Source organism: Podarcis liolepis, assembly GCF_965112155.1.
Source record: "Podarcis liolepis genome assembly, chromosome: 13".
NCBI classification, from domain to species: domain Eukaryota; kingdom Metazoa; phylum Chordata; class Lepidosauria; order Squamata; family Lacertidae; genus Podarcis; species Podarcis liolepis.
Genome location: NC_139573.1, coordinates 32,323,295 through 32,350,930, shown reverse-complemented (window position 1 = coordinate 32,350,930; position 27,636 = coordinate 32,323,295). Strand labels below are relative to the sequence as shown.

Here is a 27,636-nt window from a genome sequence, read left to right as displayed (position 1 = left end):
GGTCAAGAAAGAAAGCAACACACCTTTTATATTTCAGACATATTGTTATTATTTTTCCTTTTATGTATTTAAAAAATGGAATGGCAACATTATTGAAAGGCCCAGAGTGGTAGAGTCAGGCCCTGCAATTGTACAGGTTAAGCACACAAATGTGGTGGACGTAAGGCAACAGTCACTTAAGAGAAGGCAAGTGGATCGTCACTCAAATGCTTCCCCCCCTCTCCATGCCGCTTTTATAAGGTTCCTCAGAGGCTTAAAGGACAAAAAACTCCTCTGTAATTGAGAGGAGGAAGGGTGATGAGCATGCACAAGGTTGGAGGAAAAGACTGGGATGAAGTGGAAGATCTCTGACTTACTTCACAAAGCAACCTTTTTTTCTTATTCAAATTTGCAGCTGAGGGGGTTACGTTTTACACTGAATACCCCAGGGAAAGTGTTAACCAGACGCACACAGCCCCAACAAAATGATGACACTGGCAGCAAGCACTTAAAACAGAGTATATTCCACCTGGGCAAATCACCCTGAAGCAGGCTGGATAACTGAACACAATCTAGTTGTCCATCCACCCCAACTTTCCAACCCTCCTTTCCCATTACCCCATACCTACTGAAATGTGGGGAACCTTCAGATGTTGCTGAACTACAACTCCCATCAGCCCTAGCAAGTATAGTCAATGGCGGGGGGTGATGGGAGGGGGCTAAATGTTCCCCACACCTGTGCTAGAAGGGAAAAAGTGTGTGGGGGTGGGCAGCTTACACTTCCTGTATTAAATATACAGGCCACCAATAAAATGCCACTATTATCTAGGGCAGCCTCTCTCAACTTTGGGTCCCCAGATGCTCTCATTATCCCTGACCACTGGTCATGCTGACTAGGAATGATGGGAGTTGCAGTCCGTCAATATCTAGGGACCCAAGGTTGAAAAAAGCTGATCTAGGGTGTTATACATTTGTTTTTCTCACCACCAGACCCCAGAAATTATTGCAACAAAGGCCTGCAATTCTTCATATGGGGTGGGTGAGTGGGGCTTCCAGATGCTGTTTAACTACAACTCCCATCACCCCCTGATCTTTGGGCTTCACTGACTAGGGCTGATGGGAACTGGAGTCCAATAAAGTCTCGAGGGCCCTGGTTCCCCATGCCTGGCTTAGGGCGTTTGATGTCCTCACAATTGTACTCTCATGGCCAAGAGAAAAACAACTGAGCTATAATTTTGTTGCACAACATGGTGACACAGATATTAAGCATCACAAAATTTATAGGGCGCCTGAGGAGAGCGGCTGTGCCAACTTGGCAACTTACAGCAAGTCATCAGAACACCATGATCATTTTAAAGTATCTGGTTAACAGCAAAACTGGCTGCCTCTATTTCAGAAGAAGAAAACAAAGACCCTCTCTGTACCTCCTTTAAACCAAGGCATGAGAAACAGCAAATATGGCAGACACTCACAGATATATGCGTAGGAAAGTGCGTGTTGAAGACAGGCAGGCGGGTGGGTGGGTGGAGCTCCAATGAGAGGGACGGAATCATTGACACCACTGATACTGAGTTGTGTTCCTGATTATTTTCCCCCACCAAAGCTTGGCTACTCTTGACAGAGTGGGTGGGACAATGTCTGTGTGCAAAAGTTTTAAGTGCAGAGATGAAGACTAAACTCAGATGCAGAGGATCAAATAGGTGTGGGGATGTAAGTGCAGGACAGAAAATAATCAGGAATGGGTCATACGTTGTGGATAGAGTGATCAGACAGCCAAGTGTCCAGCAGTGGGGAGGGGTCACAGACCTGCTAATTCTGGTCTGGTATGCAGAGAATTTACTACTACTACCACCACCACCAAGCAGTGGGGTGTACAGTTCCAATCCAGTATCAGGCTTTTGGTAAGCATTGAGAGGGTAAAATCTGGCAACTGAGCAAGGGGGTTACCCCCCCCCCCCGTATCCTTTACTTGTTTGCCCACCTCCTGCAGCTATATACTGGCTGCATTCACCTGGCAGGTCATTCAATTTTCACGCCGTTTTCCTAAAAGTTTACTTTCCACATTGTATTTGCACTTTCACACAATGTAATATCCACTTCCGGAACCACTGTGGAAAGTATAGGGCAAGTTTAGCACTTATTTCCACATCATTTGCAAACAGACACCCCCCCCCCGCAAAGCAAATAACACATAAATGAGCACTAAAGTTCTGGAAGTGGCTTTTAAGTCAGGTGAAAATTCAGATATAAAGTGGAACTTAACTTTTAGGGGAAAGTCGTGAAAACGGAATGAGCTGCCTGGTGAATGCAGTCACAATTTAGCCTAAGGTTCAAAAGGGGTCCTTTCCTCTACAGCAGGGCTTTTCCCAAACGTGGGTCTCCAGCTGTTTTTGGACCACAACTCCCATCATCCCTAGCTGGCAGGACCCAGTGGTCAGGGATGATGGGAATTGTAGTTTCAAAACATCTGGAGACCCACATTTGGGAAACACAGCTCTACAGGACAGGCCAACAGCATTCAAACAGGATAGTGGGAAGTTGTGAGTTAGCCAAAAACAAAAAGAAGGGCTTCTGTTTTTCATGGTCCCATCAACGGCTTTTGAAGAGGGGGGTGGGGAAAGAAACCTCTTTATTGCTGAAGTCTGTAATAAAGTCTCCCCAACTCTCCTGGTCCTCTTCTACCCCTCAAGTGCTCCTTTTCTACATTCATATGTCAAGAAGAAATGGCTGAATCTTAAAGCAAGGATGAAGTGCAAGCAGGTGAAAAACTCTCCCAATACATGGAAGCACAAGAAAACCCACAGACATATACGGAAAAATGGGGGCGGGGAAGAGGGCTTCTCACACCCCTCTTTCATGTTTCGGATGCATAATGCAAGGATTGAGAATCTTTTTCTGGGGTGATCTCCCAGACTACTCCCACACGACTCTCTTCTAAGAAGGAAGACCCAACGGATGGAGTGATAAGGCTCGGAAATTCGAGAGGGCCGATGGCAGATCCCAGTCTGTTCAGAGGCAAGGAGAAGCATGCAACAGAGATGGCACCCGTGCACATCCCACGCCCCCTCACGTAAAAAGGAAAAGCTCTTTTATCCAGCCAACCCCAGATGTGGTTTGTGCGTGAGACGCGGCAAAAGGCAGCAGAGAAGCGGCCAGCTGTTCGCCACAAGCCGGAAGAGAGTCCCCACAAGATGGAAGGACGGAGGTGTGGGGGGAAATAAGCCCAGATGCTGCTACTTGTCGATGAGGCCCCCTTCCTTGAGCTTGAAGTAGAAGAACTTCTCCAGGGTGTTGGCGCACTTGCAGTAATCGCTCTCGGGGGGGTTGTACTCGCGGCAGTTGGTGATTATGCGCTGCAAGTCGGCGATGAACAGCTTCTTGGTAACGTAGTAGCGGTTCTTGAGCCGCTCCGTCATCGTCTTGAGGTCTGATGAGGCAGGGGAGGAGGCAAGGGGGTTGGAGGGGAGAAGGTCACTTGTGCAGGAAGAGCCACCAGTTCAAAGAAGAAATAATAATAATAATAATAATAATAATAATAATAATAATAATAATAATAATAATAATAATAATAATAGTAATAATAATAAAAGATTCTAGCTGGAAACTGCTAATCACAATTCATCCATTCTGTTGCACGTGGCTTGATATCAAGATACAGTGGTACCTCAGGTTACATACGCTTCAGGTTACATACGCTTCAGGTTACAGACTCCGCTAACCCAGAAATAGTGCTTCAGGTTAAGAACTTTGCTTCAGGATAAGAACAGAAATCGTGCTCCGGCGGCGCAGCGGGAGCAGGAGGCCCCATTAGCTAAAGTGGTGCTTCAGGTTAAGAACAGTTTCAGGTTAAGAACGGACCTCAGGAACGAATTAAGTACTTAACCTGAGGTACCACTGTAGTGGGTTTTTATCACAATTAGCTTACCAGTACACCAGGATGTTTGTGTTATCAACAACACTGCTTTGTCATTTATCCCTGGAACCACTTTGCTTCTATATATAATTGCCACTGAGGGTTGTTTTTTTGTGGTACAGTGGTACCTTGGTTCTCAAACTTAATCCGTTCGACTCCCAAAAACGTTCGAAAACCAAGGTGTGGCTTCCGATTGGCTGCAGGAGCTACCTGAACTCAAGCGGAAGCTGCGTCTGATGTTCGGCTTCCGAAAAATGTTCGCAAACCGGAACATTTACTTCCGGGTTTGCGGCATACAGGAGCCAATTTGTTTGGGAGCCAAGCCTTTCGAGTACCAAGGTACCACTGTACTTTAATCTCACTCCTCTCCAAACTCAGCAGCCACATGAATATATATATGTCTATCGGTTTAGGACTACAGTTGAGATATCTGATGACGTGGTTCACAAAGCCTTTTCAGTAATAAATGTGATTCGAGCTTTTCAACAGAGCAGTAATGAAATAGTTCTGTCAGCACAAGGATTTCTGCTTGTGCAATGAAACTCCCCCCCCCCCAGGAGCCCCCTAAATCTGTTCTAGGGTTTCTCCCAACCCCTGGAACAGATTTGGGGACAGTGAAGAGGGAGAAGAAAGTTCTGCATTGCCAGTGTAAATCCTTGCACGCTATTTTGCTGTATGCCACCATAAAGGTGCCACAAGACCCTCTGTTGGGTTTGTGGCAACAGATTAACGAAGCTAGCCTTCTGGAACTTCTGCAGGGTATAATAAAAAAAAATAATGTGGATAATGCATGGCTTCGTTGCTCATAAACCTCTGTTCATAATCAACAGAAATGGGCAACAGCTTATGTGAGAAGTAGACCGGGTAGAGCAGGGGGCACAAGAGGAAAAAGACACAAAAGCAAATTATAGCAAGAACAGCAAGGCTGTTTAAGGGATGTCTGTGGCTGTTTGCTCTGAGTTCAGGTGCTAGTCAGATTTATTTGCTAAAACCCCTAGTCATCACAAAAATACAGAAGTACAAAGTAGTACACTTCAGCACAGGTGTCCCCAGCACAATGGACCCCATGCTGTATTATACAACTATAAACAGCTTCCCCCAAGGCATCCTGGGAACAGTAGTTAGTTAAGGGAGTTGTTATGAGACACTATTCCCCTCAGAGAACTACAGCTCCCAGAGTTCCCTGGGAAGAGGGGTTGATTGTTAAACCACTCTGAGAGCGGCAAGCTCTATGAGGGGAATAGAGGTATCCTACTAACTCTTAAAGCCCGTACTAACTACAGTTCCCAGGATGCACTGGGGGTGAAGCCATAACTGTTTCAAGTGGTATAATGCTTTAAATGTATAGTGCAAAGAAGGAAACTCTCTGAAGATTTTTTGGGGGGAGAAATCTATCTATACATGGGGCAATGCAGTATGTAATGAACAACAGTCTCCACCTCTTCCTAACCACAGATGCACAAGCGAATGCAGCAAAAAATGTCAAGATCACACTGAATTTACCTTTCTAAGCTCATTTCTGCCCTTAGCAGAATTAGGAACTCTTTTAATGTATTGAACAGAAAAGCGCCAAGTCTCAGGAATCTGAAATCCACGCCCTTCACCCCTGTGGCATGATTATGATCCAGGAATTAATCTCCATCAATTCTGCCATCTGAAATATTTTCACAACAGCCATACTGACTCCACCTTACTTTTATCAATCCTCTAACCAAGGGCCAAGTCAAACTACCTACCAATGGGGAAACGGATGATCTCATAGTAGTCTGGAGCCTCAGATTTCTTGACTGGTTCCATGAACGGCCAGGCGCTGGGATGGGTCTGGCCAGAAAGGAGAAAAAGAGCCAGTTAGTTAGAACAGTAATGCCACCTTTCCAAAACAGGGAGATTAAATACATTTATTAGAACTAACTGAGATCCACAACATGGTGTGAAAGCTTTTCAAGTAACACAGTTCTCTGGCTAGAAGTTAAAAGAAGATTAAAAAGAGAAACTGTGATGTTGGCAGTGGGCAGGCCTCAGTCAGAAACATTTTAAAAAACCTCTTATCCCTTTTTACCCTTTTAAACAGCCAGCCAGAGGAAGAGTTCTGTGTAACTCAAATGCATGCACACATTATGAACCTCAGTTTTAATAAATGGAATAGCTTTATTCTCCCTGTTTAGATTTTTTTTAACGGTCTTTAATCTATTTTGGAAATGGTCTCCAGTTCATAAAGTGTTGTTGTTGTTGTGAAAATTTGTGTGTGTGAGCTAAACAAGAAGGTTGATCTTTTGAGGCCAGAGAAACAGCTAGGAAAAACAATACGTGGGCAGGAGCCTGAAAAAAGTTTTCAGTTTGCATTTACAACAAAACAGCTTTTTAAAAAAAATTTAGTGCATCTTGCAAAACTTGTATGAGTGTAAAACAAAAGACCCTTACACCACCCACAATCTGCCTCCATTCACTCCATGAGTTGCAGAAAACCTCCAGAACAGGAGCCTAATTATCGAGTCCAATTTGGTCCTGCCCCAGCCCACAGAGGAAGTGGTTTTGATCCAAACTGCTTCCTTTGAATGCAGGATTCTTTCCTCTGCAGGCTGCTGCAGTGAGCTCCTCTGAAGGTGTGCTCCAAGTGTATGTTCAAAGGCAGTTGCTGTAACTACCGACCAGCTGACGCACACTTACAGCGATGCCCTTTGAACTTTGGGAAGGTGTGTCAATCACCTGATGTCAGGTGATTGACAGGTGAACACTACCACCCACCTTTTCAAAGCTAGCCTGCTGGTGGGCAGGGGAATTAGGGATTCAGTTCTCTGGACCAGATTCAGTTTGTCACCCCTGTTACACACAAATCCAAAATGCCCCAAACATATTCTGAAGATGGGCTGGGTAAGGATATCTTTCCCCAGTTAAGTGTGGGTTGGACAATACTGCGAAACTAGGACTGCAACATGCAACTATTTCTCCACTACATCAGGTGGAGAAATCTTGCTTGCACCACCAGCTCCCTGCACCGCCCCACCTCACCAAATTGTCATTCAGACAACTCACCTTGATTTGCGCTAGGAGGTTTTTCAAGGTTGTATACAGCTGGTCAGGATCCCTGAGCTCCTTCCTGCAAGAGAAATTCACAGTCTACAACATCAGCTAATAAGAGAGATTTGAATGACTCTCTTAAGGTAGGACCAAGATCTTGTTGCTGCTGCTGCAAGAGAGAGGAAGCATTGCGAGGGGGAGAACATGAAAACTGTCACATGACTTACCCTTTCTCCTTCCCCAAGGGTTTCCATCCTGTCTCTCCTGGAAAAGAAGGAGAGTCCCTGTATCATTGCAAAAGTAACAAATGACCCAGGCCCAGCTCAGAAACAAGCAAGCAAGCAAGCAAGCAAGCAAGCAGCAGTCCCCACAGCGCTGGAGTCAATTTGTAAAAAACACCACATTTGTACACGTAGAAGATAATGTATTTTGCTTTTTTAAAAAAATGGGCAAAAATTGGGGGCCATCTTATATATGGAGAGTGAATGCAGAGAGGGGGTTGCGGGCATGCGGGCGATCGGCTGCAGCTGCGGAGAGTGAGTGTGCGATTTGCAGCTGCAGTGAGGCTTGCAGGGGCTGTGGCATGCAATTGGTGGGTGCAGCAAGGCGTGTGGGTGATTGGTCACAGCAACCTCCCCAACAACAGAAGGGTGACCTCCCTCCAAAAACCTCAACAACTCAGGGCGATCTCCGCTGCCCACCATATAGATTTCTTAATTTGGGGTTCGAAAAATAGGGGTCATCTCATACATGAGGGCGTGTTATACACGGGAAAAATATGTTAACTGCGGGGCTTCATATTTCCCTGTGTCTTTTATCTTCCAACACAGACATTCCTCCCTTCCTAACCCCAGATGAGTGAGTGCTGGCTGAGGTCACGTCCCCAATAGATGTCCTTTGCTGAAAATTCACCAGAGTCCGCAGTGTCACCTGGGGAGAACATTCTCTCCAGTTTTATACCTGGCTGTTGACCAGACTCTGAAGGGAACAAAACACAACTAAAAAAAGCAAAACATGGCCAATGTGACCCCAAATTAGGGACCTGCTGGGGATCACAAAAGGCCCTCTACCCTGCCCCCACGACACATCACACACTCCTTGGTTGGTCTTCTCTGGAGGAGAGAGGCAATGAAGCCGCTGAAATAGGTACCTCTTTAGAACAGAGGAGTATGGCACCATCATGGTGGAGGCAATGGGGAGGAGAATTACTGGCTTCTTCTGCTAGAGATCTGCCACCATGCCTTCACAAGGATGTACAAAGGATGATGCCAATGACCTATCTAGTCCAACGTCCTGCTCTCACAGTGGCCAGCCAGATGTCTGTGGGAACCCCACAAGCAGGGCATGAGTGCAACAGCACCTTGCCCACCTGCAATTCCCAACAATTGGTATTCAGAGAAATGCTGCTTCCGACAGTGGCACAGAACATAGCCGTTGTGGCTACTAGCCATTGGCAGCCTTGTCCTCCATGGATTTGTCTAGTCCATTGTGTTTCCCAAGCGTGGGTCTCCAGCTGTTTTTCGACTACAGTTCCTATCATCCCTGACCACTGGTCCTGCTAGCTAGGGATGATGGGAGTTGTAGTCCAAAAACGGCTGGAGAGCCAAGTCCAGGAAACACTGGTCTAATCCTCTTATAAGAACCTAACAAGGGCATCTTGTTTGCCCCAAGTCTGAACCCTTTCAACAAGCTTGTCGTGGAGGCAATTCCTGATGACTGAAAGCAGTGAATGCGTGCAAGGTGAGAAAAAGGCAAGCCCAAATTCAACCTTCCCCAACCTGGTGGTTGTTGCTGGACTACAACTCCCTTCATCCTTGACAACTGGAGACATTGGCTGGGCCCTGATGGGAGCTGGGGTCCAAAATACCTGGAAGGCCACAGGTTGGGGGGAAGCTGCCAGAGATCATGGAGGAAGTTGCTCCCATCACAGCACTATTCATGCCACAAGCCATGCTCACTCTCCCAAAGACTACCCAGCTACCACCCAGCTGCACTCACGGATGCCTGGTATGCTTTCGATAGGGATATGCCGAACACCTTCCTTGAAGCAAGTGAGGCCGGGGTAGACTTTGCGGATCTGGGCCTGCTTCCTCTCTATCAACTTCTTGATGATCTGTAGGGAGAAGAGAGCAGGTGATGCACCTTGGACTGACATCCCCACAGGTCACCCCTGCAGGACCAGCTCCAGGGGAAAGGCCATAACGGATCACCCAACAAAGGGCTGGTTAAACTTGTGTATTTGCACAGCAGAGGGCGGGCGACAGGCCAGAATCAAAAAGGCATGTTTCTCTGGGTTGCCAACATTCTGAATTCTATATAATTACAGTGTGTGATGTTTTTTGTTTCAGAATAATTTCCATTTCAGGATGGGGTACACAGGAAACTGCCTTCTACAGCGTGAGAGCATTGGGTCCATCTAGCTCAGAACTGTCTACACTGGCAGGTAGTGGCTCCTGAAGAGGTCCTTCCCAGCCCTACACCTGGGGACGCTGGGGACTTAGCCTGAGATCATTGGCAAATGCTCTACCACTGAGCTACAGCCCCTCCTCAAAGCGGCCACTGGCAACCTTCTGAATACTGAATTCTGGGAACAATTGCACATTTCACTGTTCTCCTTTTCTACCTCCTCACCTCCTTCTGCTTCTTGATGATATGAGAGAGCTCTGTGTAAGGGATCCGGGGATTCAGTTCGCACTCCATCAAGGTAGCTCCCTCATAGTCCTTGATATAGCCAAGGTATCGGCTCTTGGGGACTTTGATGTCTTTGGAGAAGCCCTGGAGGCCAGACATGAAATTTTTCAGAACAAATAATAATAATAATAATAATACAGTCATACCTCATGGTACGTTTTTTTCAGGTTGCGTCCTGCGGCGACCCGGAAGTACCAGAAAGGGTTACTTCTGGGTTTCGCCGCTTGCACATGCGCAGAAGCGCTAAATCGTGCATGGGCACAAGCGCCAAATCACGCCGCACACATGCGCAGATACAGCACTTCAGGTTGAGGGCTTTTCATGTTGAGAACGGGCCTCCAGAACGGATTCCGTTCACAACCAGAGGTACCACTGTAATAATAATAATAACAATACCACCTTAGAAAAAGAAAAGCATGAATCTATTCATGCACTGAGATGGTGCCCTTCTCTCGCCTGAAAGCTTTGACCCTAGCTCCCTCTTTCCCTCCCCAACACAATGGAAGTATCTAGTCCTTATGAGGATGGAAGAGGAGGGAATGCTGACTCAAAAGCCAAGGCTCCAGCATGCTCAATTAGCTCTGTGCAAAACAACCACCTTCTGCATTGTGCCACTGAAAAAGTCTCTCACACGTGCACTTCTTAAATGTACACTGTCTTTGGCATTGAGAACCAATAAGGCATACCTAGTCTGGTACATGTTGAGCACATCAAAGCTCACATCTATATGTATGAGATTCGCAGAGTCAGAGTCAAAGACTTGCTTTTGAAAGCTCTGCGGACTTCTCCTGCCCAAAAGCGAATGCCTCCCCTCCCCACAGACATACACAGGCTCTTTTATGTGGAAAAACTCACTGGTATGGAATATCAGCATCTCATTTTGAGTTGCCCTTGGCAGCCATTTTGTGTTGGTACCCACAGCACTTTAACACCACGAGTACTGGCACCTCATAAATATTTTTTTTAAGCAAAAAAATCACTGGGTCCTCTCAATCGCCAGCCCTGACTTGCACCTTTCTGTTCTAGGTTGAAAGTCCTCTGGGGAGCAACTGTGATCCTTCTTTCTGCACAGAACTGTGAAGAGCCAGTGTGGTGTAGTGGTTAAGAGCGGTAGTCTAGTTATCTGGGGAACCGGGTTCGCGTCTCCGCTTCTCCCCATGCAGCTGCTGGGTGACCGTGGGCCAGTCACACTCCTCTGAAGTCTCTCAGCCCCACTCACCTCACAGAGTGTTTGTGGTGGGGGAGGAAGGGAAAGGAGAATGTTAGCCGCTTTGAGACTCCTTAAAGGGAGTGAAAGGCGGGATATCAAATCCAAACTCTTCTTCTTCTTCAGTCCCACAGGCTAGCCATGAAAAGTGCAGGTGGCAGTTTTCTCATTTCACTTAATATTAACCACTCACTTCTCTCTCTCAAAAGGAAACCAAAAAGCAGCTAACAGAAAAGACTGTCAATGCAGCCAACATAACAACAGTTGGAACCAGGCTAAGGCCCCATCTGCACTATGCATCTAAAGCAGTATCACACCACTTTTAAACTGTCATGGCTGCCCCCTAAGAATCTGGGGAACTATAGTTTGTTAAGATTGTTTAGATTTGTTAGGACATCCCTATTCTCTTCACAAAGCTACCATTCCCAGACAGTTGTAACATTCAATCCCTCTTCCCAAGAAACTCCAGAAACTGTAGCTCTGTGAGGGGGAACAGGGGTCTTCTAACAACTCTCACCTTTTACAAACTACAGTTCCCAGGAAGTCGTGACTGCTCTAAATGTATAGTACAGATAGGGCCTGAGTTTGCTGCCCTACCGAAACCAATGGGGCAAATTAGCCACTACTTAAGTCCCACTGATTTTAACATGAACCAAGGACAACTGATTAAGTCTGGGTCCAACCTAATATATCAAACTACAGGCGGTAATAAATTCAATTGGCAAACAAAATTGAGTTTCAAAGCAGTACCACGTGACAATATACCTCATAGGAATTGCTTGACAGTGCCTCAGTTCAACAACAGAATGAACAAGATTTCAAATAACCATTATAAATTCACTGCAAGTCCTGTCACAGAGACCATTGGAGAGGCACTTCTGAGTTCTTTATGGAACCATGAAGGCAAAAGCTGGCTCTAAATAAACCTTCATCAACCATGCTGTAGTACCTGCTTCTTGAAATAGCCAATGGCATATTCATCAGCGTACGTGAGGAAGTACAGGATGCTGTGCTTGATGTGGTATTCTTTCAGGTGATTCATCAGGTGGGTCCCATAACCCTACAAGGAGACATAAGAGGGAATGAGGAAAGAATGAGAGTGGCAAACCGCTGGGGGGGGGGGGGGAAGAATCTGATGACTTGAGGATTCATGCAGGAAGACCCAGAATATCATTAAGCATGGCAAAATTAAATGAGTTCCATTTAAAATTGATTCTGGGGTAAGTAATGGCCAGTTCTGAGGTAATAAATATGGAACAGTGAATGCCATAAGCATGGGCACATTAAATTACCATTGATTTTTAATTAATTCTGAGGGGGAAATTTTAAAATTCTGAGGAAATTAAATTACTATTCTTCTGGCATTAAGAATCTAAAGTGAGGTATCAGTATAATAGGTAGACAGATACATACCTATCATACTTGAACGGGAGAGGAAACAGTTCAGTGTGGACTGAGCATGCTAAAAGCAATACTTCTGAGCAATAATCTGAGTAATGCTTTCTATTGGGGAAAGAAAACCAGGAAGGGATAAGGAGTGGAATCCTGAACAGCAGAATGCCACACAGTAAGCTGCAGGTCCCAGTTGTGCGGGTATGTAGACGCAACATGCATATAAGTGCAGTGTGGTTTACTTGAGTGGGACATTTAAACACCCTCCCCCTACCATTTTCTGGGATAATTCAGGACTCCCCTGGAATGAAATCATCATCATAAAAACTTCATTATTTGTACCCCGCCCATCTGACTGGGTTTGCCCCAGCCACCCTGAGTGGCTTCCAGCACATATAAAAACATAATAAAAAGATTAAAAAGCTTCCCTAGACGGGGCCACCTTCAGATATCTTCTACAAGTTATATAGCTAGCTAGCTAGCTAGCTAAATAAATAAATAAATAAATAAATAAACCAAAACTAATAATTTGAAGGAACCCATTTCTGGCCTATCCCTTTCCCCATATTTCTGCCCAATATGCCCATCCATTCACAGAGCAACTTCTTTATTAACGACGACAGCAATATAGTTAGAGGGCGGGAATAGTGAACGCTTTCTAAATTTGCTCCCACTTTTCTGGATGCTTTGCACTTGTTTACGATCGACTGCAGGATCTCAAACGTTACTGTAGAGCTCAATTCCACCCCTTGCCTTGGGCTATTGCCCTTCCTGGCCAGGTAGACTCACACATACACATAACACAAACACACCCACCCCACATCGTAACACAATCCACCTCCAGCAACCCTACCTTGACTTGCTCATTGGACGTCACAGCACAGAAGACAATCTCTGTGAACCCCTGGGTGGGGAACATTCGGAAGCAGATGCCGCCAATCACTCGGCCATCCTTGATCAGGGCCAGAGTCTTGTGTTTGCTGTGAAGAAAAGCAGAGCAATGAATGGAAGTGTCTGGACTGCAGAAGAGCTGTAAGCTCAGAGGTACGGGATCTGCTCTGCGTGCAGAAGGCCCCAGGCTCAAACCCTAGCATCACCAGCTAGGGCTAGGAAAGATTTCTTGTCTGAAATACTGGGAGAGCTGCTGCCAGCCAGCATAGCTAATTCTGGGCAAAATGGGCCTACAGACTGATTCAGTCCCGTATAAGGCAGCTTCCTATATTCCTATGAGGTGAATGCTGAGCATCATTATTCTCTCATCCCACTCTATACCTTTCCTGGACTGAATTGAATAAAGGGATATACAGCAGTGTTGCATAGTGGTCAGAGCATTAGACTAGGATGTGGGAGACCAGGGTTCAAACCCCCCACTTGGCCATGAAGCTCACCTTGGGCCAGCCACTGCTTCTCCACCTAATCTACCTCACAAGGTTGTTGTGGGGACTAGATGAGGAGGGGGAGAAGAATGGACACCACCTTGAGCTCCTTGGAGGAAAAAGGTGGCATATAAATCAATCAATCAATCAATCAATCAAACAAACAAACAAACAAACAAACAGTGACTGCCTGTAATCTGCAAACAATCCCGCCCCCCACACTTTAAACAGTCCGAGCTTCTCTTGTAGAATCCTGGAAATTTGAGAGATCTTACTTTGTTTTCCCTGCTCCACCTGAACAAACTGAAATTATCCAGGGAGGCAGGAATGATTGTTACACAAGGTTAAGCCTGAATGCGGATAAACCCTCTGTCCCTTTATCAGAATAGACAGGAGAGGCACCGCTGGCAGTATGGCACAACTAACCTGCAGGCCACCTCTGCCTACAACCCAGGAAGCATGAGCTGCTGCAGAATGTTCGTAAACATTCTAACATAGGGATGGGGAACCAGTGGCCATCAAGGTGTTTTTGGGGTACAACTCCCAGCAAGTCCCTACAGCTCCTGACCACTGGGGCCACAGTGAGTCCTCATCCCTGCTCTAACACCTAAAAATAGCCTTTTTGTCAAGATGGAAACAGCAGTGTTGGGCGTTGGGCTATATATATTGTGCAGAACACTAAAAGAAAGGAATTGTGAATTATTTTTTCTGCTTAAGCATGGTTTTCTTCTGTCAATCAGGTGGCGTTTCAGCAGGAAGGGTCAGCCACAGAACACTGTGAGGGAACTGTGTCCAGCCAACTTACTTACAAACGATATTGCACAGTACAGCGAGGGGGAAAGAAGAGACTAAGTAAGAGGTTTTCAACCTTTTTGAGTCCACGGCTCCCTTGACCAACTACAGTCATACCTCATGTTACGTTTGCTTCAGGTTGCGCGTTTTCAGGTTGCGCCCCGCGGCTACCCGGAAGTAATGGAATGGGTTACTTCCGGGTTTCGCCGCTCACGCATGCGCAGACATGCAAAATGACGTCACGCACATGCGCAGAAGCGGCGAATTGCGACCCGCGGGTTGCGTTCTTTTCAGGTTGTGAACGGGCCTCCGGAACGGATCCCGTTTGCAACTAGAGGTACCACTGTACATTCTTTCTGCGGCACCCCGTGGGGCTCAGCAGCTCTGTTCTGTCACCCCTTGCCTGCAGAGCTGGTAGTCCTTTACCCCTCCCTTGTGGAGGGTTCCCTCAGAATCCTTTCCCCTCCCCACCGGGAGTCCTCTGGGTAGCCGCAGCTGCTGCCCCTCGTCTCTGAGCTGCCCACCCTGCCCCAAGGAGAGATGCCTCCTCACACTGCCCCACAGGGGCCTGGGAAGCACCCCCGGCCAGCCCCAGAGGCACTGTTCATCTGGGGAGCTTGTAGCCAGGGCTGCTGCAACGAACTGCTGTGCAAGCCTTTGGGAGATGCAAGAGGGCATCAGAGGAGGGAGCGAAGGAAAGAGGCACAGAGGCCAGTGTTGCCGGCGGCACCCCTGACCATCATTCAAGGCACCCCAGGGTGCCACGGCACACTGGTTGAAAACCACTGGACTAAGCTGTTGAACAGAGGCTCAGCTCACATCCTAATTTGGCGGCAAACCTTTTGTTGAAAGTTCTGGAAGCAAGTCCCTACGTTCATATTCTTTGAGTCTTTACTCGATAAATCTGCACCGATTTTTAAGTTTTCCCAATTCTAAAGACTCAGGGTTGGGCGGGGGGGTTGTGGGTTGTGGTGTTAATACAGCACCTGTCTTATGACACACCTGTTCCTACCCGCAACCATTCACGAACCAGGGCCGTTGCTCAACTTACGGATCAAAAACCAGACGGGTAATGTACTCCTTGGGCATCCGAGGCAGCTGGTGTGAAAATACATTCTGCAGCCCAACCAGCCACATGAGAATCTTCTTGTTGGATTTCTGCGAGAGCGAGTTGCCGATGACATGGAATTCGATGATGCCGCGGCGTTCCTCTAGGCGGGCCGTCTCATCCCGGGCTGCATTAGCGGACAGCAGGCTGGTCTGGGAGCGAAGAAAAAGCAGAACACGGGCAGAACTCGTTAATGCTAACATGCAAGGTCTGAAGGAAATGGACCATTATATTATATTAAATTAAAAAAAAAATAAAACCTGTATGTGGTCTGTGGATGATGGGATTAACTTGTGCCTGACTCATGGCTTTGCCTACCTGGAAAAAACCAACTTGGAAGGCGTCACAAACCAATTAAGAGAAGATAAGGTCAGAGAAAATTGTTTTCCTTGAATCTTTGGGAAGTGTATGTGGACTGGAATGCAAATCGAAGGCAACACTAAGCTTTAATTAGCCAAGGAATGCTTGATGTTTTTTTCTGTTTCATTATGTTACACTCTTTGCTTTGTGTGTGTATTATCATTCTTAGGTTTAGGTACTTTCCTCCACGTATGATGATGATGATGATGAAGAAGAAGAGTTTGGACTTGATATTCCGCCTTTCACTTCCCTTAAGGAGTCTCAAAGCGGCTAACAATCTCCTTTCCCTTCCTCCCCCACAACAAACACTCTGTGAGGTGAGTGAGGCTGAGGGCCTTCAGAGAAGTGTGACTGGCCCAAGGTCACCCAGCAGCTGCATGTGGAAGAGCGGGGAATCGAACCCGGTTCACCAGATTACGAGTCCACTGCTCTTAACCACTACACCATGCTGGTGTACGAGGAGCAGAACCTCTTGTTGTTGTTTTTAACCAAAACAACAACAAAACACCACTAGTTCAAGATAATGTTATTTCATGTGTCTCAACCTAGGAAGTCTCTCCCTAAAGTTCCATGAGTACTTGGGGCTGAAGATCTGCTTGGGTTCATGCAACGGGCCGGAACTGAACCATACAATTAGCGTGACAACTGCTGAGATTGGTTTGCTGTATTCTGTGCCAAATGTGCCTTACTAAGCCTTTCTATTAGCCCCACAGACTCTCCCCAGGCCACACCCCTTCCTGAGGGGCCTGCACCCTTCTCCAATGTCTTTTGTCTGGCTGGAATGTGTCATGGCATGGAGGTGAAAGAGGAGTTGAGTGTGGGCAAAAACTAGCCTGCTCCTACATTCACTTTTGCCTTTGGCCCTGGCCAGCAGCGGCCTATGAAACCTGAAAAGTTGCCCCCAAAAAGAATATGTCCCTCAGACTAGAAACTGATTCCCAAAAAGTTGGTGAATATCCACTCCTTTATGCCCCTCCTGCTTGCCATACCTCAGGTCCCAGCATGGCTGCTGGATCTGTGATAGTCAACATCACTTCGTTTACGAGCTCCATCGGGATGTCACCCAGCACGCGAATCCGCTTCGCATCCTCCAGCGTCAGGCTCTCTGGAAGCTTCCTCTTCTCACCTGTGCGACAGGGAAAAGGAATGAGGCCTCAGGCTCTATATACGCCTATGCCCAAAAAATAATAGTAGGCTGAAGTGATTGATGTAACTCCCAGAAACGTTAACTTCTCGCTCTTTTTTAGCAAACAGCGTATGCATAAATCTGATTCTGGGTTTTACTCCTACGTGACAGGTAGCTTTGAGCTGCAGGGTCAAATTTAAGACACAGTTAAATATAGCTTATGAATGGATTGCGAGTAAAACAATACTTGTGGAGCTGGGTTCCAAAACCTGGCCCTCATGGGCACCACAGCTCCCTTAGATGCTGCCTACCAGGCCCCCCTTCCCAATGTTTCTTTATCTATATTTATAAAAAGGAGGGTTTTTTGGTTGGGGGTCGTATGTTGCCTGTTTTCTTTTGTCTGTGTTTTATTTATTTGGAGCGTGTTGGTAGTCTGCCTCTCACTGGAGAGTGGGTGGGTGGCTTCTGAGCATCCCCCGTTTTTCTTCTGCAAAATGGGTATTTCACAATTAGCTGGAGGCAGTATGCTTCTGAATGCCAGTTACTGGGAATCTTCAAGTGTGGAGTGCTGTTGCACTCAATTTGTCCATGCAGGCTTCGCAAAGGCATCTTGGTCCTGTATACCTGAAGGAGCGTCTCCACCCCCATCGTTCAGCTGAGGTCCAGCGCTGAGGGCCTTCTGGCGGCTCCCTCACTGCAAGAAGTGAGGTTACAGGGAACCAGGCAGAGGGCCTTCTCGGTAGTGGCGCCCACCCTGTGGAAGGCCCTCCCTTCAGATGTGAAGGAAATAAGCAGCTATCCTATCTTTAAAAGACATCTGAAGGCAGCCCTGTTCAGGGAAGGTTTTAATATTTAACGCTGTATTGTTTTTAACACTTGATTGGGAGCCGCCCAGAGTGGCTGGGGAAACTCAGCCAGATGAGCGGGGTATTATTATTATTATTATTATTATTATTGGTTGGCCATTGTGAGAACAGAATGCTGGACTAGTTGGGGCATTTTCCTGATCTAGCAAGATTTATTTTCATGTTTCTTGGATTTCCAGCTGTGCCCCCAGACTCAAGGAGGCTAGGAATGAACCAACGGCTTTTAATTCAGTACAAAACCTTCTGAGTTTGCAAAACTCTTGGCTGGTTGTTCAAGAAACACTTTTGCAAAGGGAAAAACAGATGTCTCCTAGCAAGGGCTTATTATTAAACCCTTCGCTGAAGATGTTTGGCTTGGACATTCTCCAGATACATCTACACTACAGGCTTTACCTGGCACAGAATCCAATGAGCTGCCATCCAGGTTAATGGAAGCCAAGGAGGAACTGCAGCTCAGAGATTTGCTGAAGAGCGGAGTGCTGGCTGCGGGAACGGTGCTGATTGCTGCACAGAAAAAAACCAAGAACACACAGCCCTATTAAGACACGAAGCAGCTGCAACAGAAAATGAAGGAGGAATCGTCTGACCCACCCTCACCTGCCCCAGGTACATAACGTATAGCCACAACAAGCAGCCAACTTACACCGTAATACCTAAAATATCCCATTTTAAGGGGCTCAGGGTGGCATGCATGGGTTACCCCTTTTTACTGAGGTTTAGATAGCACCCACCCACAAGGGTTGAATTGCAACCCTCTCCAGTCATGCTACCTTCGGATGTCGATGTCTAAGGACCATCAGCTTTGAGTGTTTCAGGATCTCCTACAGTGCTGGAGGATATGACTGGATCTTTAAAGAAAGCTAAACCCACAATGGTCATTTATAAACGCTTAGTGGACTGCTGTAATGTTGATGTTCAGGATCTTGAGACAAAACGAATAGGGAACAGAGAGCCCAATCCACACAGCCCAATCAGTAGAAAGTTGATTGGGAATTAATGGGTTGTGGCCAATGCCAGTCCTAGTCAGAGCAGACCTACAGGTCCCCCCTCCCTTTTTGATTGCAGCAGGCCCCACGTACAAATCACCAGTTAAAACAACCTTGGGTAGCAAGACTGGGCAAGACCCCTGCTTGACACTTTGGAAAGCTCCTGCAAGTCAGAGCTGACCACCATAAGGCTGTGTCACAGATTTGCATGAGGACAGACGGCTGCCAAAAAAGGGTTCCAAGACATACACACCTGGCCGGGGAACGAGTGGGGTTCCTTCTGACGCCGGCATAGTAAAGTCGGCCTCCCAGATTGGTGAGCTCTCCCCATAGATTTCTTCCTCGAGCATTGATAGAAACCTGGGCAGGGAGAAATGGAGGGGAATCAGCAGGGCAAAACATATTCAGGAGTCTTATGAACCCCAGTGTCAATGCAGTGGGGGCAGAGACTTCAAGCTTTAGCCCTGGGTTAAAATCCCACCTGGGTTAAAATCCCCACCTTTTAAAAATGGAGATGATGCTCAACCTTATGTAGCTGTGAGTGAGTCTCCCTCAAGCCTCCATTCTCACATCTTTTTTGAAAACAGGTCAAAAGAGGTCACTGGGAAACAGCAATTTACTGGCCCCCAGAATTGCCTTAGTCCCCAGGAAACTAAAGAGGGCTAAAGAGATGGCTAACCTAGCAGGACACCAAGTCACCAAAGAATAATCCCATGCATGAGCTGGAGCCAAAGTATCATGAAAGTGAATGAGAAATTGGGACTGGCCAATCATGCACCAGATTTAGGCATCGGTGGTGTACATTCATATTAGTGCCCAAGACAGCTGACTTGGATCCTAGGTTATGGGTGCCCATGATGTCACGCTGCGACATGTCATCATGTGCGCCCCCTGGCCTTGGCACCTGACTTCTGGTGGCACCAGAAGTCAGGTTCTGAGACCTCGGACATGACTTCCGCTGCTTTCCAAGGCACCAAACGTTGTGTTGGGGGTCCTGCAGTGTGGGTGCTGAGCACTCACAACTATTTTCTGGGTGCTCAGGCACCCAGAGTCCCTTACAGTTGGCACCCCGTCAGTGTCACACCACTTTAAACAGAGCTATGATTCTCAGAGCAGTTTAACCATCAACCCCTCTTCCCAAGGAACTCTGGGAATTGTAACTCTGTGAGGGAAATAAGCCTTCAGACTCCTCAGAGCTGCCATTTTGCACCCAAAGTGTTGTATCCAACTAAATCTATTAATTTCAATGGGCCTATTTTAAATTGGGTACCAACAATGGTACCACAACCCGCTGCAGCTGCGTAGCCCCCTTTCCTGTAGCTTCATGGAACCGGCCTTACTTGGGGAAGTGGGTGAGGATGAGGGTCCGTTTCTCTGGTACCAGCTTGTCCTTCTCCACGCGGAACTTCTCCAGCAGCTGCCGGCGAGTCACCGTGAAAGTGGACTTGAGGAGGTTGCGCCCAAACACCTGGGTGGTTTCGTAGCGTGGGAGGCTGTCGCAGCTTTGGGGGACGTGGCAATAGCACAGCCACCTAGGGTGAGGGAAGGCCAGAGAGGTATCACAGGCAGCAAGGACTTATTAGCACAACAGGGGGAAATGGAATTATTAGGTCATGGCAGCGTTTCCCAACATTTTCTTTCTGAACTTGGGTTTCCTCGAAAACCTCCTCTACCTCCCCAAGTGCACATGCCTCCAGGTGAATCGGCCGAATCCTGACATACAACTGAATCAATGCAGTCCTCCATTCCTCTCTGCCTATGTGGACTAGGGGACCAATCCAGCACCATCTCGGGTGGAGAACGAGTACAGGCCATCTCAGACGCCCTCTTAAAAATCAGCCAACGGGGGTAGGCGGCCAGAGGGAGAAGAAAATTTGCTGAGGTCAGAACGTCCCATATACAGTCGTACCTCGGGAAGTTGAACAGAATCTGTTCCAGAAGTCTGTTTGACTTCCAAAACGTTCGAAAACCAAAGCATGGCTTCTGATTGGCTGCATTCGAAAACCGGAACACTCACTTCCAGGTTTCAATTGTTCAGGAGCCGAAACGTTTGACTCCCAAGGTGTTTGGGAGCCGAGGTACAACTGTACTCCCCTGCAGCATTCATGATTAGGGCAGCAGAGTTTCGGCAGTCGCTATGACTTCTTCCACTGGTGAATGAAAAGTGACTCTGCTTGCTGCAGGATCAGCTCCCTCCCTTCACCTCTGGCTCCCATCTGAGAAGCATTGAGTGGTTTTTTCGCTGTAGTTATTAAAGAAATATGGAAATGCAATTGCCAAGAAGCGTTAATCTTCATCAATAAGTCACCAAACCACACTTGACAATGCAAGTGAGTCATTGGAGATTAGCCCTGCTGCTAATAATAAACAATAATAATAATAATAGTTGTTGTTATTATTATTTTATTTATACCCCGTCCATCTAGCTGGGTTTCCCCAGCCATTCTGGGTGGCTTCCAGCACATATAAAAACATAATAAAACGTCAAACATTAAAAACTTCCCGACACAAGTTAAGACTTGGGCTCTGCTTTCTTCGCTTCCCCCAGCTCACCTGGTGTAGTTAACCTTGTACGTTGCCACATCATCATTTTGTGAGCGCTGGCGGAACTGAGACGGCGTTTCCAGCTTCCAGTAGTTTAGGCACAGAAGGAACATCTTCGACAACTCAAACATGGTCTGTCGCTCCTTAGGGGGCAGGTGGCTGAACTTGTACTGCACAAAGTTTAAGACGCCCTGAGAGGGAGAACAGAAGGCCAGGTGAGCTATAGCAGCCTTACACTTCTGTGGGGTCTCCGGCATACTGGGTTGCCATCTGAGCCCTACCCCCCAAATTACGATTTATACAGTTGTTAGGAGCCCCCCTAGTTCCCTCACAGAGCAACCATTCCCACAGTTCCCAGTGAAGAGGGATGAATTAAACTACTCTGATAATTGGAGCTCTGTGAGGGGAATACAGCCTTTTCTAGGCACAGGAAGCCAAACATGTGTTTTAGATGCACCCTGGCATTTTACATCTCTCAAGGCATCTTTTTACCTGTTCAATGTTTGGTTTTTCAAAAGGGGGGCTTCCGAGTGAGCCCTCAACAACCGGGCGGCTCATCTGGAGGATGCATTTCCTTAGGAGCTGTGGAGAGGGGGGAAAGAAATTGTTTTAATCTCAAGGAAAAAAAGGCAGGGGGAATCACCCATTATTTTCTTGTAGGGGTTTTTTTTGGTATTAATTTTTTATTGAATTTTCAAAAGTTTGACATATTTACTTCAATACCTAATAAATTTATATTTTCTCGACTTCCCACTCCATTTTCCGTGGTGTTTTAATTCCTCCCCCCTGCTGTACAATACCTTCTCTCTCTTATACCAACACGTTGATACTATATTCTTCTATTCCTTCTGTCGCTCCTATTTCAAATCCACCTCGAGATGGTTTTACTAGTTCTGTCTAAGATGTTCCAAGGTATGTGGGATGCCCACAATCTGTTCAGAATGGCTTCCATCTAAGGTGCACAACAAGTCCATGCCAGCGCATCACAAGTTCAAACCCTGGCATCTCCTGGTAGGCCCGGGAAAGACTGGAGAGCTGCTGCCAGCCAGTGCTGGGGAACCTGTGCTCTCCAGGTGTTGCTGGGCTCCAACTCCTAGCAGCCCCAACTATCATGTCCAATGCTCAAAGATGACTAGATGGTAGCCCAACACCAAATGGCGAGCCATAGGCTCCCCAGCCTTGGCACAGACAATGCTAAACTCAAGGGACCGGTAGTCTGGCTCAACGCAAGACATCTTCCTATGCTCCCACACTTTTCAACACTGGTCTCCAGTTATTTCTGCATTAGTATTTCAGAACCAACTATTGCCACGATTAAGCAGACAAGAAAATATGGGAATTAATATGACAAGGAAAACAAAACAACAACGAAGTTGGGGGCAGGGAAGTGGAAGGCATAGGATCTTGAGCAAATGTAAAATGGTATCAAGACACAAAGCTCATGCAACCATCTTCGCAAGTCCACACCCTCTGGAACAAAAGCAGCACTCGCCCAAGCTGATCTGCAGAACTGCATGGATACATTGCAAGGGTGGTGGCTGCAGTCTCCTTTCTGTACTTTATGTATTCTGGGAGCGCTCTTGCTATTATTTCATTTACGAATTTATAATCTACATTTTCATAAAAATACAGCAAGGCGTAGTACAATGTATAAGGATAAAATCAACAACAGATCCATAAAACATCAACTTACTCCAAGCTTATATGTACAATGTTTGTTTCTGTGTGTATTTCTTGAAAACAAATAAAAAATGCAGTTAAAAAACCAACAACCAAAGCATTGATGTGAAACAGCCACTTAAAAGATCTTGAGAACTTCCTTGTATTCAGCTGAGTTTCTGCTCTCCCTACCACCTGCCCCACCAGAAAACCCCCAACCACCACTGTGGACATTTTGCAATGCACTATTCCTCTTTGAGCTCACCTTAAACAGGTAGAAATAAACTTGCTTGGTGTCTGTGTCCTCTTCCTTGTGCACTGACATGAAAAGGTTCTCCACATCTACTACCATCCCCAGAAGCCGATTGATCTCTTCCTCAGAGACATTCTCCAGGTGAGACACATGGTCAGCTGAGGGCAGGTGAGAGAAATCAGGTCATGGTCTAACCCAAATGGGATGGAGCACAACAAAGGCTCATCATCCATCCACCTCCCACCCCGCCACCATCCAGATACTCTCTTTATCTAGCAACTAGTGGGGCTTATCTACATTATATAGGTCTGCTGTGTGCAAGATTCTGTCCAGGAGGGAAGGGGCACCTGTGGCCCTCCAGCTGTTGCTGGACTACAACTCCTTTTGGCCTCCCCATTCCCTTTTCTTCATGTGTCATGTCTTTTTAGAACAGGGATTCCCAAGCTTGGGTCTCCAGCTGGGGGTTTTTTTTGGACTACAACTCCCATAATCCCTAGCTAGCAGGACCAGTGGTCAGGGATGATGGGAACTGTAGTCCAAAAATAGCTGGAGACCCAGCTTCAGGAAACTCAGTTTTAGAAACTTTTCCAGCCTGAGGGCCACATTCCGTTGCAGGCAACATTCTGGGGGCCACGGGCCAGTGGTGGGTGTGACTAAAGGCAAATGAAATCTAAGCAATAGATGCAACTCTTACCTTTGTACAGTACGATACATGCCAGCAACCAGAGATTTCAAGATACACACACACACTTCCACTCAGGGAATTCAAGAATTCAAGATCACATTTCAGAGAAGCAAAGCAGGCAAGAAGGGTGTAGAGCAGGACTGGTGAGGGGTGTGACCTAAGGGAGAGTCTCAAGGCCTGGAAGACCGCACCTGGCCACCCTAGAAGTTTTTGGTCCCGTTTTGGTCCTGTGAGCAGTGCCAGGACCATAATAGTAAAGATCTCAGTGAGAGACGTCTTTTGGCTAAAGTACAGGGTATAGCTGTCATAAAAGATGATACACACAAACATTTGAACACCACTCAATGTCCACCCCTGTTGTACAGTATAGTGGTCAGAGTATTAAAGTAGGACAGAGGGCAGTGAGTTCAGTCACAAAACACACTGGATGACTTTTGAGTCAGTCACTGCCTCTCATCCTAAACTACTTCACAGGGTTGTCGTGAATATAAAATGAAAGGGGGAACCACGTCCACTGGCCTGAGTTTGATGGAGACAGACTGAGATAAAAATGAAACAAACTGTTTTTAATTTTTTTTAAATAACCACCAAATAAAGTCTGATATCCAATATGGAATTTGGCACCCAAAGAACAGGAGCGCTTTCTTTTTTTACCTTCACATATAATACAAATGTAAGGATGCAGTTCATCATAAGGATAGTGGGGTGATGGTGGGGGAGTGGGGATTTTGCACACCATGGGGAAAGCAAGTGGGATTGGTGGGCAAAGTGAGCAGGGACACGGTCTCTACCCTTTTTTTAAAAAGAAGGTTTTTCGTACGCTGCTTAGAGACAATCATAACTAAGCAGTACTGTATATAAGCTGTCAAAATAAATACTAATGAACAAATAAAAGTAGGAACAGCCAAAATAAGGCATTCAGAAGTAACAGGGTCCAATCTTATGGGTCAGGGAACGCCTGGGCAAAAACACGTTTCCACCAGATGTCTGAAGCAACTAATAAAGGATGCTTCATATATGGCAGAGGAGAAGGGCATTTTTCACAGTACAGCATCACTTTTGCTGGTGGTAGACTTGATGGGGACGTCCTCTTCCCGACTCCCAAGTGCCTTCACCTGGGCTGGGAATAAAACAGCCTGAGAGAGAGAGGCTTGCTGAGTTACCTAGCGTGTGCCCACAGCTACGGCAGGGCTCGCTGAGGTTGGTGACCGTCTGCTGCAGGTCCATACGGGGGGCTGTGGGAGGGTTTGGGTTCTTCCACCCATTGCATTTGCAAGAGTCATTAGCCTGGAGGAGTGGGGAGAAAGAGAGAGAGCAAGGCTGCTATATGTAGAAAAAACTGGGGCAACGCTCACATCCATGAACACCATAACTAATACGTTACAGGTAAAAAGCTGCTTTAATAAAAACAGAGCCATGCTGAATTTTCACTCAGACATGTTTAAGGCAAAAAGAAAAGGTACTTTCAAGGGATGTTGTTAGAGTGTTGTTTATGCTGTACTTTTGTACTGTTTTATTGTTGTTAGCCGCCCTGAGCCCTGCTCCGGCTGGGGAGGGCAGGATATAAATAAACTTTATTATTATTATTATTATTATTATTATTATTATTATTATTATTATTATGTGAAATGTACCCTGGATTGGGTTTCGGGGGAAACACACCAAACTTCACCCCCTTTTGGCTTCATTTTCCCTGGCTGTTTACAGCCATTGTTCTACTGATCTGCTTCTGCACCATTTTTTTTAAAAAAATATTTAATGTACAGAGCTACCTCCTTTCCGATCACTGCGAGATCCTATCCAATCATAAATTTATTGCAGCAGACATGATGACGTATTATAGAGCAAGTCAGATTTGACTATTTATTGAGACCAGTATGAGTAAACAGAGATGCAATGGCATCTCTCTGAAGCCCCTATCAGACTCCAGTTGTGCCAGAATGTGCTTTGGCAGGTGCAGCATGCACCCCACAGACAGCAACGCAGTGCAGACAGGCAGGACCTATATACTTGGATGAGCGTCTGAGCAGACACTTGCCGCTTCAGTGTGCTGAACTGCCGCAGCACAGAGGAAAGTTGACTCAGGTGGCCAAGGCAATGGGAATGTGCTTCCTCCCTCTTTCTGTGTCCATTTTTGCTTCCCATAAAATCACAGCCACTAAAAATGGGGAGGGGGGATGCAAAAATGTTTATGCAACTTAATCGGTTCCCTCATTGTTTTAAGGCAGAACAGAGCCATTCTATGTGGTGCCTGTTACGGAATGCACAGTCGCTTCCCACACATATCACTATGCTGCTGCAAATGACTGCAAAAGGAGGTTTGCAAAGATACAGTGGGAATGACTTCATCTGCCTGACTGCAGAAAAGGGACACGGGAATCCTTGAGCAGAGATGCACAACTACCAGAAGTGGGAAGCTGAAAAAAACCAAGTTCCATTTCATCACTCACAATTACCAAGCTCCAGATACTGATTTCCTTTGATTCATCCACATATTTAGTACTAGATCAGGCATAATAGGTTGTATCCAATGCTATTCCTACTCAAGAGTAGACCTACTGAAATTAATGAATCGTCAGTCATGCCCATTAACTTCAGTGGGGCCACTCATGATTTGGAATAGCACTGACCACAATTGGAAGTGCTGCAATAGCTTCATTTTTTGTGGAAATGAATTTCATGATTAGAATTAGCAGCTATGACCAACACCATGCTTCCCGCCATAAAGCTCAGTACTGCTCTTTCAGGTGGGGCAGATACAAGGCTTTAGAAGAATTGGAAGGGAAAACAAGAATCATTTAATCCAACCCCTTGCAATGCAGGAATCTTTTGCTCAACGTGGGGCTCAAACACATAACCCTGAGATTAAGAGTATCACGCTCTACCAACTGAGCTAGAGATACTACATATTTCAAGATTCACTTCATGATTGTTTTCTAAACATGCATATTATAATTACTGTATTATTATTTTTAAAATGGGGTTATAGCTGAGCAAAATATAATAAACAGAAAATTCCAGGTTCACTCCCTGGCATCAACAGGCAATAGATTTCAGGCAGGCATAATCCAAAAGACCTTGCCTTAAACCACGGAGGCCCATTACCAGAAAATCAGAACAGACAGTGTGGATCACATGGTTTGTTAGGCAGCTCCTTACATCCAAAAACATTTTATTTCCAACTGTTGCCATTTGCCCATAGAATTCCGGGATATGGGCGATTAAAAACGTAAAGGAACATCCCGGACAAACAAATACAGCTTCTATGTCTGCAACATCTTTTCTGGTCTAGAGAAAGGATGCAGCTATGGCTGGACCACGTAGCCGGGAGGAATCCCCAGTCTTTTGATCCCTCCGGGCCCCCGTACCTTGCAGGCTGAGAACACCCCTAGCTTTTCCAGCTTCTTTGCTCGCGGGAAGCTCCGCGCATGCGCCTTACGCTGGCTCGCGCGCTGCTGCTGGCTCAACCCCGGGCGAACCGGATCGCTGCTGCTTCCTCCGGCTCCACCTCCTCCCACTACCGGCGGAGCCGTGGCCGCAGACACTGTGGAGACGGAGGGAGCGCTAGCCTGCGGGGCCCGGCTAGCCTGCGATGAGACCTCCGGCTCCGCCATGATGCCCGGGACCCCTCCGAGGCGGCGTGGGCGCGTGGGCGCCACTGCGCATGTGCAGGATAGGGGT

The 27,636-nt window shown here is 46.6% G+C and overlaps 1 protein-coding gene across 1 annotated transcript; it reads right to left on the bottom strand.

Moving 5' to 3' along the window:
• Positions 1–24: 24 nt before the first annotated feature.
• On the bottom strand, positions 25–27,636 carry KAT2A (lysine acetyltransferase 2A). Its single transcript, XM_083469634.1, is given in 19 exon segments — positions 25–3,406; positions 5,629–5,713; positions 6,926–6,989; positions 7,138–7,174; positions 8,909–9,023; positions 9,542–9,685; positions 11,758–11,868; positions 13,054–13,180; positions 15,420–15,628; positions 16,826–16,962; positions 18,222–18,332; positions 19,068–19,174; positions 20,155–20,346; positions 21,368–21,549; positions 21,851–21,940; positions 23,283–23,428; positions 25,119–25,242; positions 27,324–27,581; positions 27,583–27,636. Coding segments are annotated over 19 exon segments (2,472 nt in total). The 5' UTR covers positions 27,622–27,636; the 3' UTR covers positions 25–3,212.